The following is a 19,077-nucleotide window of genomic DNA, read 5'->3' on the forward strand; positions in this document are numbered from 1 at the left end:
ACTTCACTTCTCTGTGCCTCAGGTACCTCATCTATAAAATGGAGATGAGTGTGAGCCCCATGTGCGACAGGGACTGTGTCTGACCTGATTAATTTGTATATACCCCAGGGCTTAGTACATAAGAAACGCTCAACAAGTACCTTAATTATTATTTAGACTCCTCTGGGGAATGCTAAAGTGTCATAATGGCTTGCCATTGGAAGGGATAATGCAGGACTGACCAGACTTGTGCGTAATCTAAAGCATCCTTTTTAGATTGGCCTTCGTACTGGGTTGCCAGTTTTTGTTGTTTTTTTTTAAAGCTAATCCAAAACCCCTACAAAGATCCAAATGTTTGCAAATTACCAGTTCAGAGTCTCAAACTGTTATGAGAGAGGATTAATCTGAGTTTTGTCTTTTCCTTTCCCCTCTCACCATGACATCACCAAATCACAATCTCAAGAACGCGACTAGAAAATTCCTCACTCTATCACTGCAGCCCAGGGTAGACGCGAGCTGGAATTGACAGGAAAAGAGGTGGGCTGGATTCTGGCCTCTGGAGCCGTTAGGTTCCTTAGGAATAGAATGAGACAAGGATCTCTCAGGCAGTTGAAAGGGTTTGTTGCTTTTATGAAGCAGAAGGCCCTGTTAACTAGGACCATATTTTCGGACAAGGTGAGAGGCAGCATGGTGTAGTCAATCAATCGTATTTATTGAGCGCTTACTGTGTGTAGAGCACTGTACTAAGCACTTGGGAAGTACAAATTGGCAACATATAGAGACAGTCCCTACCCAACAATGGGCTCACAGTCTACAAGGACAGACTTCTAGTGGATAGAGCATGGACCCAGAAGGTCTTGGGTTCTCCGCGCTCCACCACTTGTCTGCTGTGTGACTTTGAGCAAGTCACTTTGCTTCTGTGGGCCTCAGGTACTTCATTAGTAAAATGTGGATTGAGACTGTGAGCACCACATGGGACGGGGCTGTGTCTATTCCGATTTGCTTGTATCTACTCCAGCACTTAGAATAGTGCCTGGCACGTAGTAAGTGCTTAACGAATACCATTTATTATTATTTATTATTATTATTATTATTATTATTATTATTATTATTGCTATCCTAGACCCCCAAGTAGAGAAGTGGGAAGCAGAGTGGCCTACAGGATAGAATACAGGCTTGCGAGTCAGATGACCTGAATTCTAATCCTGGCTCTGCCACTTGTCTTTTAGACCATGAGCCCACTGTTGGGTAGGGACTGTCTATATATGTTGCCAACTTGTACTTCCCAAGCGCTTAGTACAGTGCTCTGCACACAGTAAGCGCTCAATAAATACGATTGATTGATTGATTGATTGTCCTGTGACCTCGGGCAAGTCACTTCTCCGTACTTCAGTTACCTCATTTGTAAAATGGGGATTAAGACTCTGAGCCCCATGTGGGACATGGACTGTGTCCAACTTGACTGCCTTGTATTTATCCCAGTGCTTAGTTCAATGCCTGGCACATAGCAGTTAACAAATACCATAAGAAAAAAAATACCACAGTTAAGTAGGTAGGTGACTTGTCGTTACTGTTATCTATGAAGGAGTTCAACCAGTGCACCTTTATCAAAGAATGGCAGCTTTGCCCGTCACAGGATTGCATGTCTGGAAGAATTGCATTTGAGAGAGTCTTGTATACAGACTCTCTGTGGGGCTTGTTTTTGTTATTTATGGTTTTGGAGGTGCCTTTTCTTTACGGTTCTTAAAATCAGAGGTGGGTATTTACATTTCTCTGAATTTTAGTCAGCCTCCATGTTAGCAAAGACCGGGGAAATTTTTCAATCAAATATGTGTTCATGAACCAGCACTGGGGGTGGAGTATGACAATGCATGTGGCTGAAAAACTGAGCTGAAATATTTTTTTCCTCCCCCATTCATTCCTACCCCATTTTTTTTTAACTCTTTGATACATCTTCATCTTGGATTAAGAAAAAGATTCCTAAGTTGACTAAGTGACTATTATCAGCATATGAAAGCAGTAGAAAAGCTTTAGAAAAGAGGCATGTGAGTTAAGAGCTGGTAATCACAGAACTTGAATCCTAGAAAAAAATAAAATGTAAAAGGCCTTCTAATGAAGAAGCTTGCAGTCATTAGCTGGGACCTAAAAAAACAACAAATTGGAGCTCTCTTGGAAAGGTCTTAATTTGCATTTCTTTTGAGTTGAGAGGAAAGACATATGGTATGAAGTAAAGTGAGGTAGAGGGGACTAGAATTTGCATAGTTAGCCACCAGAAAGGAAGATTCAAAACAGAACTGTGACTGATCTGATTATCTTGAATCTTCTCCACTGCTCAGCACACTGTGAGCACTTTGTTAAATAGCAGACCGATAAAGTCAGTCAGTCACTCATATTTATTGAGCGCTTACTGTATGCAGAGCACTGTACTAAGCACTTAAGCAGTATATCATTATAATAGACACATTCCCTGCCCACAGTGAGCTTACAGTCTAGAGGAATTATGAAATTCATTTAGGACTCAAGCATCCTTAAAGAAGCTGACAGTGGACCTTGTTCAAAGCGTATTGTAGCTTATTTTCTGTCTAGGGTGGCCTTCTGACTTGGCTCTCGTAGGTGGTTCGACCCCTATTTGGTCTTGGGGAGGAGGGGGAAAGGGGTTTGGGTCAGCAAAGAGGCATTTGATATTCTTGAGTGCCAACAGTAGCCTCTCGCCTTCTCAGCCCCTCTCCTGAGGGGACAATGAAGTAAATAGTTGGAGTAGAAAACCTCAGATTTTCAGAGCCCATCATAATGGCTGTGTGGATATTGGTTCTTCATGCAGTAGTTCTATTAAACCAAAATAAACCCAAACTAAAACACCTCCTTCCGGTAGAGAGGGAACCATGTGGACAGATGAGAAATGAATTAGACACCAAATTAAGGCATCGCCTGCTTTAGATCATTCGTGAGGAGCAATTTTCCGCCCTCTCCTCTCTACAGACTCCCCAACCAATATGCACTTTTTAAACTTTTCACAACCAGACATCAAGACCACTGAACACTTAGCACAAACACCTTTGGAGATCTGGGCCGAGCTGTGACCCCCTACTGACTTATCCTGATTGCATCATTTAACACTGTCATGCCTCAGTTTCCCTCCCGTGAAAAAGCAAAGCTACCCACCGTCATTCTCGAGTACCCGACAAAGAGGCAGAAATTGTTGATTGGCGAAGATGAAATACAAGGTTTGAGCAGCACTCTTAGTATTGCCACTGCAATTATTTTCTTTTCCCGTTTGCCCTCTTTTGGTCAGCTGGAAGAAGAAATAATAATAATGGTATTTGTTAAGCACTTTTTATGTGTCAAGCACTGTTCTAAGAGCTGTGGGGGGGGGATACAGACTAATCAGCTTGGGCACAGTCCCTGTCCCACATGGGGCTCACAGTCTTGATCCCCATTTTACAGATGAGGTACCTGAGGCCGAGAGAAGTGAAGTGACTTGCCCAAGGTCACACAGACGACAGGTGGGAGGGCCAGGATTAGAACCCAGGTCCTTCTGCTCCCAGGCCTGTGCTCTATCCACTAGTCCGTGTTGCTTCTCCAATCCAGAAAGGCTGGAATGATATGACAGAGAGTGAATTCTCCCAAGGTTTCTCAGTTGTCTGAATTCAGTTGTGAGATCTGTTCAGCCTGGGACTTTAGCTCAGATGTTCACCCACTTTGCCAAACGAAATTCAGCTTTTGAGTGCTTTGAGAGCAGCCCAGCTTACAGAAGGTAATCCATTACTATTTTTCTATGGTATTTGTAGTGTGCTTACTATGTGTCAAGCACTGTACTAAACACTGGGGTAGATACAAGCTAATCCCCCATGGGGCTCACAGTCTAAATCCACATTTTACAGGTGAGGCAACTGAGGCACGGAAGTGAAAGTGACTTGCTCGAAGTGGCACAGAAGATAAGACTGTAAGCTCATTGTGGGCAGGGAATGTCTACCAACTCTGTCATATTGTACTCTGCCCTGCGTTTAGCGCAATGCTCAGCACTCAGTAAGTGCCCAATAAATGCGATCATTTGATCGATTGAAGTGGCGGAGCTGAGATTAGAACTCAGGTCCTCTCAGTCCCAGGCCTCTGCTCTTTCCACTAGGTAATGCTGCTTTTGATTTACCTTATTCACCAAATTAGGTCTAGGGGAAATGCAGTGTATTTTGGTCCAAGTACTGCTTGGTTTGCGTAATCATTTTCTCATGAAAACCCTTGTAAAATTGGCCTGGCAAGGATCCTGCTCAGATGGTACGGCTATCACATTAAAAAAACATGTTTGCACACTTTGCCTTTAAATATCCCAAACAGTTTCACTACTTGTGGCGTATCACTCATTCAGCTTCATCCTTTCCCTCCCCCCCACTTTCTAAGTAGGCTGTCATTGGTGAGTGCAGTATCTGGCTGTTCTAGTGACTTTTACAATTATTATTAATGATACTAATAATAATGGCATTTTTGAAACACTAAGTGCCAGGGTAGATATAATCAGATATAATCAGAGTCCCTGTCCCACTTGGGGCTCCCATTCTAAGTAGGAAGGAGAACAGGTATTGAATCCCCATTTTACAAATGAGGAAACTGAAGCACAGAAGTGACTTGCCCAAGGTCACACAGCAGGCAGGTGGCAGACACAGGGTCAGAGCCCAAGTCCTCTGACTTCCAGGCCTGTGGTCTTTCCATTAGGCTGAGCAGCTTTTTAGCATTGTGTTTTGATGGTGCATCTTCCAGGAAATAATAATAATTGTGGTATTTGCTAAGTGCTTAGTGTGCCAGGCACTGTACTAAGCGCTGGGGTGGATACAAGCGAATCAGGTTAGGCGCAGTCCCTGTCCCATGTGGGTCTCATAGCCTTAATCTCCATTTTACAGGTGAAGTAACTGAGGCCCAGAGAAGGGAAGGGACTTGCCCAAGGCCACCCAGCAGACAAGTGGCTGAGACAGGATCAGACCTTTTGACTCCAAGGCCCACACTCTCTCCATTACGCCTTGTTAGCTGAGTGTGGGTTTTCAGAGCCAGGATTTTCTCTTCTTCTGTCTACATCTGAAACTGAGAACCCTGGGAAGTTATCAATCAATCGTATTTATTGAGCGCTTACTGTGTGCAGAGCACTGTACACAGTTGGAGAAATTGGGTTGAGAGTGGAAGACAACAGAGCTATTCCCCTGCCAAAGAGCCACCGGGCAGGACGTCAGTCTAGTGGGATCACCGTCTCAGATCCATGTGGAAATACCATCGATTGATTGATTATGTAGCTGGTGGAATCAAGATCGAAGTTGGAGTCGATTCTCTTCTGATTGAAGCTGAATTTACCTCTCTTCTCCACCTTCTCAGCGAGTTGCAGGATGGTTATTGTTTCTCATCTGTTATGAGATTTGCCTAGCTTTCTGGGCCACCACCTTCCTTCTCTTCCCCTGATTTTGGTTCTAGGAAGATACTTCGAATGGGTTTCCTATTTTCCAAGTTCCTTATCTTGTAAGCATTGTGGCTTAGTGGATAGAGCACAGGCCCGGGAGTCAGAAGGACCTGGATTCTAATTCCAGCTCTACCACTTGTTTGCTGCACGACCCTGGGCAAATCACTTCACTTCTCTGTTGCCTCAGTTACCTCATTGTAAAATGGGGATTAAGACTGTGAGCCCCACGTGGGACAGGGACTGTCCAACCTGATAAACCTTGTGTCTACCCCAGTGATTAGAACAGTGCTTGGCACATAGTAAGTGCTTAACAAATCATCATCATCATCAATCGTATTTATTGAGCGCTTACTATGTGCAGAGCACTGTACTAAGCGCTTGGGAAGTACAAATTGGCAACATATAGAGACAGTCCCTACCCAACAGTGGGCTCACAGTCTAAAAGGGGGAGACAGAGAACAAAACCAAACATACTAACAAAATAAAATAAATAGGATAGATATGTACAAGTAAAATAAATAAATAAATAGAGTAATAAATATGTACAAACATATATACAAATACTATTATTATTATTATTACCTTTCTCCCTTTTTGTGGTCTCTCTGGCCGATTTGGGTTCCTATGTTACTTTTTCAACACCTGGGGAAGAGTGGGGGTGGGGGGATTGTGTGTGTGTGTGCTTCAGTTTGAGGTTCGCTACTATCCATACATTTTTTTCCCCCCTGTTGGAATGTGGTCAGTTGTTCCTCATCCCATTAGTTCATGCCCAACATGGACTTTGCCTGCCCAGAGCATTTTGAGTCCAACCAACCCACAGACCGGACTCCTCTCCACCTCCCAAATCTAGGTGGGCTCAGGTGGTCCAGGATGCCCCTGCTCCTTCCAAGACCCGACTCCACCTGTCCCCGCTTCACTACACACCCGCACCCTGATTTGGCCATTAGGGCTACTGCACAGTGGTACGATACTGCCATGCATGTGCAGGCAATTGGTGAATATGTGTTGGTCTCTGGACTTCAACTGCCAGCAGCCCATAGCGGGCGCTAATAATAATTGTAGTATTTGTTAAGCACTTACTACATGCCTGGCACTGTACTAAGTACTGGGGTGGATATAAGTAGTTCGGGTTGGTCACGGTCCCTGTCTTAAAGTGGGAAGCAGCATGGCTTAATAATAATAATAATAATAGTGGCATTTATTAAACACTTACTAGGTGCAAAGCACCGTTCTAAGTGCTGGGGGGATACAAGGTGATCAGGTTGTCCCACGGGGGGCCCACAGGCTTCATCCCCATTTTACAGATGAGGGAACTGAGGCCTGGAGAAGTGAAGTGACTTGCCCAAAGTCACACAGCTGACAACTGGCGGAGCTGGGATTTGAACCCATGATCTCTGACTCCAAAGCCCGGGCTCTTTCCACTGAGCCACGCTTCTTCTCCTAATGGATAGAGAATGGGCCTGGGAAGCAGAAGGTCATGGGTTCTAATTCTGGCTCTGCCACTTGACTTTTGGGTGACCTTGGGCCTCAGTTATCTCATCTGTAAAGTGGGGATTGAGACTGTGAGCCCCATGGAGGACAGCTGGTGGAATCAGCTGTCTTAAGGCTCACAGCCTTAATCCCCATTTTACAGTGAGGTAACTGAGGCAACTGAGAAGTGAAGTGATTTGCCCAGGGTCGTGAAGCAAATAAGTGGTAGAGCTATTACTCTATTTATTTATTTATTTTTATTTTATTTGTACATATTATATTTATTTTATTTTGTTAATATGTTTTGTTTTGCTGTCTCCCCCTTCTAGACTATGAGCCCACTGTTGGGTAGGGACCGTCTCTATATGTTGCCAACTTGTACTTCCCAAGCGCTTAGTACAGTGCTGTGCACACAGGAAGTGCTCAATAAATACAATTGAATGAATGAATGACAGGGACTGTATCCAACCTGATTTTGAGAAGCAGCATGGCCTAGTGGCAAGAGCATGGGCTTGGGAGTGAAAGGAAGTGGAATCTAATCCCAGCTCTGCTACTTGTCTGCTATCTGCTTGGGTGAATCACTTAACTGCTCTTTGCCTCAGTTACCTCATCTGTAGAATGGGGATTAAGACTGTGAGCCCCACATGGGACAACCTGATTACATTATATCTACCCCAGTGCTTAGAACAGTGCTTAACACATAGTAAGTGCTTAAAAAATACCATTATGATTGTTGTTAATTCCCATTTTACAGATGAGGTAACTGAGGCACAGAGAAGTGAAATGACTTTGTCCAAGGACACCCAGCAGACAAGTAGCGGAGCCGGGATTAAAACCCATGACCTCCTGACTCTCAGGCCTGTGTTCTATCCACTAAACTATGCTACCATTCATATAATAATAATAATGATGGCATTTATTAAGCGCTTACTGTGTGCAAAGCACTGTTCTAAGCGCTGTGCCAGCTCCCTGCACATCCATGTTAGCATCCTCCTGCAGTGATACCCGAGCCCCCTGCCTATCCAGCTCATACCTGGAGTGTGTCTAGGGTTCTTTCCAGTTAGGTGGGATGAATTGGTTTGAGATTTGGTGTTTGTGCAGAGCTCTGACAGGAGTTATCGTAGTAGTAGTAATAGGAGGAGAAGTAGAAGTAGTGGTGATGCTTTGCACACAGTAAGCACTTAATAAATGCCATTATTATTATGGTGATGGTGGTTGCAGTAGTCATAATGATTTTTTTAAGCATCTGCTGAGGACAATGAACTGCTTTAATCACTTTGGAAAGTACAATAGAAGCCCAAACCTGGAAGTCAGAGGACCTGGGTTCAAATCTCCGGTCTGCCACTTTTGTGCTGTGTGACTTCGGCAAGCCGCTTCACTTCTCTCTGTCCTTAATTGCTTCATTTGTAAATGGAGGTTTTGACTGTGAGCCCCATGTGGGATATTGACTGTGTCCAACCTGATTAGCTTATATTTACCGCAGCACTTAGTACAGTGCCTGGCACGTCGTAAGCACTAACAAATACCATTAAAGAAAAAATAAAAGAGGGAGTTCCAGGCTGTGAACTGCTCTGGATGGGTCCCTATTAAATATCCCTTGGGGGTATCTTCATTCATTTGGTCATTTATTGGGTGCTTACTGTGTGCAGAGCACTGTACTCAGCGCTTGGGAGAGCCCAGTACAAAAAGAAACAGACACATTTCCTGCCCTCAACAAGTCTAGAGGTGTATCTGACCATAGATATCAGACCGTAGACAATTATAGTAATAATAATAATAATTGTGGTATTTAAGTGCTTATTATATGCCAGGCACTATACTAAGCACTTGGTTAGATACAAGAGAATGGGGTTGGACACAGTCCCTGTCCCACATTGGGCTCACAGTCTTAATCCCCATTTTACAGATGAGTTCACTGAGGCACAGAAAAGTGAAGTGACTTAGCCACAGCAGACAAGTGGCAGAGCTTGGATTAGAACCCAAGTCCTTCTGACTCCCAGGACCGTGCTCTATCATTCATTCATTCAATCGCATTTATTGAGTGCTTACTGTGTGCAGAGCACTGTACTAAGCGCTTGGGAAGTACAAGTTGGCGACATACAGAGACGGCCCCTACCCAACAGTGGGCTCACAGTCTAGAATACTAGACCGCGTTGGAGTTAACTCCTCAGCTGTAGATTGAGCTCTGTTTATTTTTTGACTTATATCTGTGTGTATGTGTGTTTCGGTTTAGATTACCAGAGGCTGATGACGGTGGCGGAGACGATCACGGCCCTCATGTTTCCCTTCCAGTGGCAGCACGTCTACGTGCCGATCCTCCCGGCCTCACTTCTGCACTTCTTAGACGCCCCTGTCCCCTACCTGATGGGCCTGCACTCCAACGGCCTGGATGACAGGTCCAAGCTGGAACTGCCTCAGGAGGTGAGAGATAATAATAATAATAATGATGGTATTTGTTAAGCACTTACTATGTGCAAAGCACTGTTCTAAGCACTGGGGGGATACAAGGTGATCAGGTTGTCCCACGTGGGGCTCACAGTCTTAATCCCCATTTTACAGATGAGGGAACTGAGGCACAGAGAAGTTGTCACACAGCTGACAAGTGGCGGAGCCAGGATTTGAACCCATGACGTCTGACTCCAAAGCCCGGGCTCGTTCCACTGAGCCATGGACTCAAGACTAGGTGCTCCCCTCGTTGAAGCCTCCCTGCAGATAATAATAATAATTATTATTATTATTGTGGTATTTAAGTGTATGCTCTGTGCCGGGCACTGTACAAAGAGCTGAGGTGGATACAAGCAAATTGGATTGGACACAGTTCCTGTCCCACATGGGGCTCACAGTCACAATCCCCGTTTTACAGCTGAGCTAACTGAGGCCTAGTGAAGTGAAGTGACTTGCATAAGGTCACACAGCAGACAAGTGGCAGAGCCAGGATTAGAACCCATGACCTTGACTCCCAGGCCTGTGAAGGCAGGGATCGTGTCAGTCAACTCTGTTGTATTGTACTTTCTGAACCGCTTAGTTCATTCTTTCATTCAGTCGTATTTATTGAGCGCTTACTATGTGCAGAGCACTGGACTAAGCGCTTGGAAAGTACCGTTCAGCAACAGAGAGAGTTAGTCCCTGACCACAACGGGCTCGCAGTCTAGATGGGGCTTAGTGCGTCATCATCAGTGGCGTTTATTGAGTACTCACTGAGCAGAACACTGTACTGAGTGCTTGGGAGAGTACAGTACAGCATAGTTGGCAGATGTATTCCCTGCCCACAGTGAGCATTGTGCAGTGCTCTACATACAGCGCTCAATAAACACTATTGATTAATGGACAGAAAACTGGAGGGATTAAGCCCTTTTGGAGTGGGATTACCAGGGATCGTGTCTACCGACTCGGTTTTAATGTACTCTCCCAAATGCTTAGTATGATGCCCTGTACACAGCGCTCAATAAATTTGATTGATGGATTGACTATCACCTTAATTTCAGGTGGAGGAGTAGTGAAGTCTAGCAGTCCTCTAAACTGTAAGCTAGTTATGGGCAGGGAACGTATCTGCTAATTCTGTTGTATTGTACTCTCCCAAGCACTTAGTACAGTGCTCTGCCCATAGTAAGTGCTCAATAAATACCATTGATTGATTGAAGGGTTAATAATGATAATTGTGGCATTTGCTAAGCTCTTACTATGAATCAGGCACTGTGCTAAGTTGGGTCGATGCAATACAATCAGATCAGACATGGTCTCTCTTCATTCAGTCATTCAATCGTATTTACTGAGCGCTTACTTGTGCAGAGCAGTGTAGTAAGCGCTTGGGAAGTACAAGTCGGCAACATATAGAGACGGTCCCTACCCAACAGTGGGCCCAGGACTCACATTCTGAGTGGAAGAAATCCTCATTTTACTGATGAGGAAACTGAGGCCCAGAAAAGTTGTGACTTGCCCCAGAGTCACCGAACGTAGCAGATAAGTGGTGGAGCTGAGATTAGAATCCAGGTTTCTTGTCTCTCAATACTGTACTCTTTCCATGCCGCTTCTCTGTTAGACTGTTTCCCACATTTTTTGCCTTCCTCCATTTTTATGATCTCTTTGTTTTGGGTGGAAATAAGGCTTCCTTGTCATTTTCCTAGGTTTGCTCAACAGTTCTGTCACCCAATTTTGGTTTGTCCTGGACTGATGGTTGGAGGAGGAAACTCTTTGAGTTTCTAGTTTGCTCTCTTCTCAAGAAGGGAAAGAGGAGGAATAAAAAGAGAGTCGCTGGTCTGTCAGAGTTGATTCTTGCTTTTACTCTTTTCCCTCTAGTCTGAGTGCCCCATGTGGGACAGGAACTTTGTCCAACCTGATTATCTTGTATCTATCCCAGTGCTTAGTACAGTCCTTGGAGCATAGTACATGGTACATATTTGTACATATTTATTACTCTATTTATTTATTTATTTTACTTGTATCTATCTATTCTATTTATTTTATTTTGTTAGTATGTTTGGTTTTGTTCTCTGTCTCCCCCTTCTAGACTGTGAGCCCACTGTTGGGTAGGGACTGTCTCTGTATGTTGCCAGCTTGTACTTCCCAAGCGCTTAGTACAGTGCTCTGCACACAGTAAGCGCTCAATAAATACGATTGATTGATAGTAAGCTCTTAACAAGGACCATACAACCATAATAATTACTATGATTACTGTGTTGGGATGCCCTCCTTCCCTCTTCTAAGAAATGAGAATTTGTTTCACTTTCCTTGTTAAACAGAGCACTGAAAATTCACAGAGGAAAGCATTCAGCTTGCACCGCTTGGCCGAGTTCTCTGCTCTGGGTAGCAGTTAATGTAGTCAGCATTCTTGATGAGCCTCCCTGATAATTAGACCACACGTGTGAGGGCTTAATTGCAGAGAAATGCATCTCTTGCCTTTCTTTTCATTCCCTTCCGATTTAGATAGCAAAAATGTCTTCCTGTGCAAGTCGTCCTTCTCTCCTCCCCTTTCCTTCTTTGGATTCCTTCTCTTTCTGTCATGTGGGGCGGGGAGAGTGGAATGAATCCGGAGGGGAGGAATGGGGAGATACAGATTGGGCACTGTGTGGGTTTTTTTTTTTGTGTGTGTGTGTGTGTTTCTGTGCAGAAAAAGAAAGAGAGAGAGAGGGAGGGAGGGAGGGAGAGGAGAGGAGAGAGAAAATACTGTGTCTTACCCCAGGGACATACACAAACCAGCCTTTTCTTTTAGGCAGTAGCAACATGAAAGACTGCGTGGCCTAATGGAAAGAGCACAGGCCTGGGAATCAAAGGATCTGGGTTCTAATCCTAACTCCTCCATTCATCTGTTGTGTGACCTTGAGCAAGTCACTTCACTTCTCTGTGTGCCTCAGTTAATTCATCTATAACATGAGGATTAAGACTGTGAGCCCCCTTGGGGACATGGGCTGTGTCCAACCTGATTAGTTTGTACCTATCCTAGTGCTTAGTTCAGTGCCTGGCACAGCGTAAGTACTTAACAAATGCCATTAAAAAAAAAAGGCAGTGAGTGGAAAGAGCCCGTTGTTGGGTAGGGACTGTCTCTATATGTTGCCGATTTGTACTTCCCAAGCGCTTAGTACAGTGCTGTGCACACAGTAAGCGCTCAATAAATACGATTGAATGAATGAATGAAAGAGAAAGGGTTGGAGACAAGAGGAATTGCTAAAAATCTGCAGGATCCCTCCCCTCATGATTCTCTGGGTTGGTAAATCTGAAACAAAAGGACTGAGATCATAAACAATGGGCACTGTGAGTTTTAAAACAAGAAGGCCAGAGTTGTCTAATGTAGGGGAATAGACTTAGCATGCTCGACCCGGTCTGGGGATGAGGCCCCTGGGCTGGAAGTTAGAACTCTTGGTTCCTCATCTTCACCCACGCATTCAGTTTCTCTCCAGATTCCTGGGAGAGGTCGCTTCCAATCTCTTTTTAATAATGATGGTATTTGTTAAATGCTTACTATGTGCCAAGCATTGTTCTGAGTGCTGGATAATAACTGTGGCATTTGCTAAGCTCTCACTATAATAATAATTAATAACAATATTAATAATTAATTACAGTATTTAAGCACTTACTGTGTGTCGAGCACTGTTCTAAGCGCCGGGGTAGATGCAAGGTAATCATGTTGTCCCACGTGGGGCTCACACTTTTAATCCCCATTTTACAGATAAGGTAACTGTGGCCCAGAGAAGTCAAGTGACCTGCCCAAGGTCACACAGCAGACAAGGGGCGGAAGCAGGATTAGAACCCATGTCCTCTGACTCCCAAATCCATGCTCTTTCCACGAAGCCACGCTGCTTCTCTGCCCCTCACCCTCAGCCCCAGAACACTCATGTATGTATTCATAGTTTATATTAACATCTGTCTCCCTCTTTAGACTGTAAGTTCAATGTGGGTGGGGGTCATATCTTCCAACTCTGTTATATTGTACTCTCCCAAGTGCTTTGTACAGTGCTCTGCACGCAGTAAGCACTCAATAAATACAGTTGGTTGATTGAAGCAGGGCAGGTATTGACTCCCCATTGTACAGAAGAGGAAACAAGAAGGTAAGCTTGTGGTGGGAAAGGAATATTCACTCATTCATTCACTCGTATTTATTGAGCGCTTACTGTGTGCAGAGCACTGTACTAAGCGCTTGGGAAGTACAAATCGGCAACATATAGAGACGGTCCCTACCCAGCAACGGGCTCACAGTCTAGAAGGAGGAGACAGACAACAAAACAAAACAAGTAGATAGGTGAGTATGTCTACCGACTGTGTTATATGTACTCTCCCAAGTGCTTAGTACAGTGCTGCAAACCCAATAATGTTCAATAAAATGATTGACAGAAGAGTTCAGTAACTAAGGTCACACAGGAAGCAAGAGGCAAAGCTGGGATTAGAACCCAGATCTTCTGACTCGCCGGCCTGTGCTTTTTCCACCAGGTCACATTGGTTCTAAAGCTACTTTCGAAGCTCCTAAGCCAAGTGTTCTTGTCCAGCCTGAGCCTGTAACTCTGGGTAGTTGCCATTCTACACTGGGTGCCAGGGTGAGGCACAGACTCCATTCACCAAGTGCTTAGTACAGTGCCCTGCACACAGTAAGTGCTCAATAAATATGATTGATTTAAAAGCTATTCTCCGCCTGAAGAGAGGAGAGAAGAGTCTCTTAAGCTGAGCAAATGGGGAACGTGGAGGCCGGAATCAACCACTCAATCACTGGTATTTATTGAATGCTTACTGTGTGCAGAGCACTGTCTAAGCATTTGGGAGTGTACAGTACAACAGAGATGGTAGACACAAATTCTCTGCCCACAGTTAGCTCGATGTGGATGGCAATACCCACAATTATCTTGATGTGGCGACTAATACCGCAGCAGCTAATACCGCAGCAGGATTCGCTCGTTGTGGGCAGGTGATCTGTCTACAACTCTGTTATATTGTTGTTATTGTATTGTCCCAAGTACTTAGTAAAGTGTCCTGTACACAGTAAGCTCTTAGAACAGTGCTTTGCACATAGTAAGTGCTTAATAAATGCCATCATTATAAAAAAATACCATCGATTGATTGCCCAGGGATTTAGGGAGGAAAGGGGAGATGTCCCCTGCCCCCACATCAGAATTCTGCAGAGTTCGCCTCTGTTGGCACAAGCCCACGCTTAAAAGCCCTTTGTTCCTTTTGACAGCAACACATGAGCTCAGCCGGACCTGGAGCAGGCCCTGAAGCAGGCCGACTTTCGAGTGAAGCCCGTTGTCCAATTTTTTTCCCTTGAGGTGATTGTCTAAGTCCTGGAGGCAGGAAATTTAGCCCCTTAAGGGGTAGGGACTGCCAACAGGCGACTGGATCCACCCTTTTCTGGTCCTTTTCTTCCCCTCCCTCATACCTATTCTTTATGTGGGACAGCCACTTGGGGGATATTTTGAGGAATTTTGCAAACCAAGCAAACCGTGGCTTGGCCAAAGAGCAGCAAACTGGAAAGAGGTTTTACCGTAGGAGGGGATTCGGATAGACTAGTGGCAAGAGCCGGGGCTTCAGAGTCAGAGGACATGGGTTCTAATTGCGGCTCCGCCACTTGTCTGCTGTATGACCTTGGGCAAATCACTTCACTTCTTTGTGCCTCAGTTACCTCATCTGTAAAATGAAGATGAAGACTGTGAGCCCCACATGGGACAACCTGATTACCTTGTATCTGCCTCAGTACTTAGAACAGAGCCTGGCACGTAGTAAGTGCTTAATACTGTAATTATTCGTATTATGTGGGAGATTTGTGGCTAGCCGGGGCTCCTGGAGGAGCCAAGGCGAAGCAAAGTTGAGCCCCACTGCCCCTGGCCAGTGACCCCTCCCACCCCACTAGCCCCTCCCCAACTAATGAGCGGGAACCGGAGATTTTGGATAACCACTCATGGACTTTGCCACTCACCTGCCTCTGCAGTTCCCTCCTTCAGCAATTCCCCACCTAGTTTGGAGAGTCTAATAATAATACTAATTGTGGTATTTTTCAGTGCTTACTTTGTGCCAGGCACTGTACTAAATGCTGGGGGAGATACAGGTTGGACACAGTTCCTGTTCCACATTGGGCTCACAGTCTTAATCCCCATTTTACAGATGAGGAAACCGAGGCACAGTGAAGTGACTTGTCCAAGGTCACCCAGCAGACAAGTGGGGGAGCTGGGATTAGAGCCCAGGTTCTTCTGACTCCGAAACCTGTGCTCTCTCCAAAAGTGAGGACCAGACACTTCCTTCTGGCTCCGTGGAAAGAGCACTGGCCTGGGTGTCAGAGGACCCAGGTTCTAATCCTGGCTCTGCCACTTGTCTGCTGTGCGACCTTGGGCAAGTCACTTCACTTTTCTGTGTCTCATTTCCCTCATTTGCAAAATGGGGATTAAAAAATTATTCTACCTCCTACTAGACTGCGAGCCCCATGTGGGACCTGATTATCCTTTATCTACCCCAGTGCTTAGAGCAGTGCCCCAACCCACAGTGTTTATCAAATACCACAATTATTATTATTACTTTTAATATGTCTTGGGGGGCTGTGTCTGCACCTGGGGGAAAGGGAAGAGGACACCTACCCCCCAAGAAACCTCAGCTTGAAGACCAAAGTGTGTCCAGAAAAGGGGTGATTGTGTGAATTTTTTCAGGATCCTTGGGATCCACTGTTGTTTGCTGAATGATAACAAACCCCTCTTCTCCTTTCCCATCTTCATTCCATTCTCTAGCTTCCACCTCCCTACAGAATTGCCCTAGGAGTCCCTGGGTAAGAACTTCCCTCTAATTTTTGGTCCGCATGCTGGATATATCACCAAACTGATTCCTTCCACATGTCCGTCTCTCCCCTCCAGCTGCCCGGCTCCAGAGACGTCGGCTGTATGTGTCTGTGTTTTATGAAATGCTTTAAAGTTGTTCTAAATTTGGCTCAGTGCAGTTGGAGAGAAGCCAGCTCATGGTTGTGATATGAATGTGGTTTATTTTTAGCTGCTTTGTGTCTTTCTTTTTGAAGAAATGAATTCTTTTTCCCTTCTGCGATCATTATTGTAAATGATAAATGAGAACTGAAGGACAGCTGATTGCCTTGTGTGTTTCAGAGTGGGTAACAGTTCAGGCCCAGAAATCTGTTTTAGTTGTGCGCCATTCTGATTAGAAAGAAGACAGGATGCTCCATTATAACATTAAAACCTTCGTGTGGATGACGGGATGGGGTGATACGACCATAGAGCATGGGCCCAGGAGTCAGAAGGACCTGAGTTCTAATCCCAGCTCTGCCACTTGTCTTCTCTGTGACCTTTGGCAAGTCACTTCATTTCTCTGTGCCTCGGTTACCTCAGCTGAAAAACGGGTATTAAATTGTGAGCCCCATGTGAGACAGGAACTGTGTCCAATCTAATTAGCTTGTATATATCCCGGCACTTAGTACAGTGCCTGGCACATAGTAAGAACTTAAAAAAAAGGGGGGGGGGTTGCTCTGAGGAGGAAAATTAGGATGGTCATCATCCTGCACGATTTCAGGAGTTTTCTGGATATTCAAGGGTGCTGCTACCTCTGAGAGTGCAAAGATTAAAACCTGTGATATAGAGGGTGCAATTCAAAGCGTGTCAAGTTTTCTAAGCCCTCTGGGAAGGGAAACTTTAGTATAGGTGCAGGTGTCTTGTAAACAAGGATTACTTTGAGTTTTAAGATGTGTAATTTAAATGGATCTAGAGTTGGATTGAGCTGGCAGTGAGCCGAACCTGTATAAAAGGATTTGAAATTCTCGGGCTAACTCCTTGTTCTCATTTTTTAATGTCTGAAACCACCAGTCAGAGATGTAGGAATGTCTGCAATCATCTCTGGCAAATATCAGAATATCATAGGCATTAAGAGCTTAGAAAGGTGGAGGGGAAATTCTCGTCACTGGAAATACCAACAGATAATGATAATACCACATGGAATTTACCTAAGTGCCTTTCCGCTCATGGACTTGAAACCCTTTCGGGTTGTCTTGTTTCTCCTAGCCAGATCTCTATGAGATAGGTAGAGGGCAGATGTTAGTCTCCCCATTTTACAGATGAGGAAACTGAAACGTTAATTGGCAAAGTGTATTTTCCCTTGGGAAGGGGGTAGGAGAACTAAAAGTAGGACCTACCTCTTCTAACTCCCAGCCCAAAGCTTTGTCCACTAGAAGGTCATTTCTCCAAGATGAGCCCATGGGCTACCCTTGTTGCCCCCTTGAAGGTCATGAGAACTCTCCTCTGTTGAGGGAGGGAGGAAGGACGGAAACAAGGACAGTTGGGAAGGGTAAAGTCGAGAGCAGGAGCCCAAGGGAAGAATCTTAAAGGAAAAGAACCTGGTTGAGGGTGGGGATGGTTTGTGTGGGAAGGCAGGGAGGGTTGGAAAACAAAGAAGCAGCGTGGCTCAGTGGAAAGAGCCTGGGCTTTGAAGTCAGAGGTCATGGGTTCAAATCCCGGCTCCGCCAGTTGTCAGCTGTGTGACTTTGGGCCAGTCACTTAACTTCTCTGTGCCTCAGTTACCTCATCTGTAAAATGGGGATTAAGACTGTGAGCCCCCCGTGGGACAACCTGATCACCTTGGAACCTCCCCAGTGCTTAGAACAGTGCAATGCGCATAGTAAGCGCTTAATAAATGCCATCATTTTTTTATAAAACGAATGCAAAGATATAGAGAGGAGAATCCATCAAGCAATCAATCAGTGGTACTAGCTGAGTGCTTACGGTGTGCAGAGCACTGGATTAAGCGCTTGGGAGAGTCAAATAGAACAGAGTTGGTAGACACGTTCCCTGCCAGGGAGAAGGAAAATTAGAATTTAGTTGGTTCTTGAACGGGCAGGAAGTTTGGCATCCAGACTCGGATAGGGCAGGGGACTGGCAGTCAGAAGGATCTGGATTCTAATCCCAGCACTGCCACTTGTCTGATGTGTGACCTCGGGCAAGTCATATCACTTCTCTGTGCCTCAGTTCCCTCATCTGTACAATGGGGATTAAGACCGGGAGCCCCACGTGGGACACGTGAACTGTGTCCAACCTGATTAGCTTGTATCTACTCCAGTGCTTAGTACAGTGCCTGTCACACAGTAAGTGCTTAAAAAATACCATAAAAAATAAAAGTCATCATCATCACTGGTGAGCACTTACTTTGTGCAGAGCAGTGTTAGAGAATCAGCATAGTGGATAGAGCATGGGCATGGGAGTCAGAAGGTCATGTGTTCTAATTTCGGCTCTGCCGCGTGTCTTCTGTGTGACCTTGGGCAAGTCATTTAACTTCCTCTGTTCCTCAGTTACCTCATCTGTAAAATGGGGATTGAGACTGTGAGCTCCACCTGGGACAGGGACTGTGTCCAACACCAGTGACCTCCTTCTTGCCAAATCCAATGGCTCCTACTCTATCCTAATCCTCCTCGACCTCTCAGCTGCCTTGGACACTGTGGACCATCCCCTTCTCTTCAACACGCTATCCAACCTTGGCTTCACAGACTCTGTCCTCTCCTGGTTCTCCTCTTATCTCTCCGGCCATTCATTCTCAGTCTCTTTTGCGGGCTCCTCCTCCCCCTCCCATCCCCTTACTGTAGGGGTCCCTCAGGGGTCAGTTCTTGGTCCCCTTCTGTTCTCCATCTATACTTACTCCCTTAGTGAACGTATTCGCTTCCACGGCTTCAACTAGCACCTCTATGCTGATGACACCCAAATCTACATCTCCACCCCTGTTCTCTCTCCTTCCCTCCA

The 19,077-nt window shown here is 45.2% G+C and overlaps 1 protein-coding gene across 1 annotated transcript in view; it reads left to right on the plus strand.

Annotated features, from left to right (window-relative positions):
* DENND5A (DENN domain containing 5A) overlaps positions 1-19,077 on the plus strand; it is a 120,973-nt gene that overhangs the window by 42,398 nt on the left and 59,498 nt on the right. Inside the window, 1 exon segment of the mRNA XM_038764361.1 lies at positions 9,120-9,307. Within this exon segment, the coding sequence (XP_038620289.1) occupies positions 9,120-9,307 (188 nt within the window).

Source organism: Tachyglossus aculeatus, chromosome 22 (genome assembly GCF_015852505.1).
Source record: "Tachyglossus aculeatus isolate mTacAcu1 chromosome 22, mTacAcu1.pri, whole genome shotgun sequence".
NCBI classification, from domain to species: Eukaryota; Metazoa; Chordata; class Mammalia; order Monotremata; family Tachyglossidae; genus Tachyglossus; species Tachyglossus aculeatus.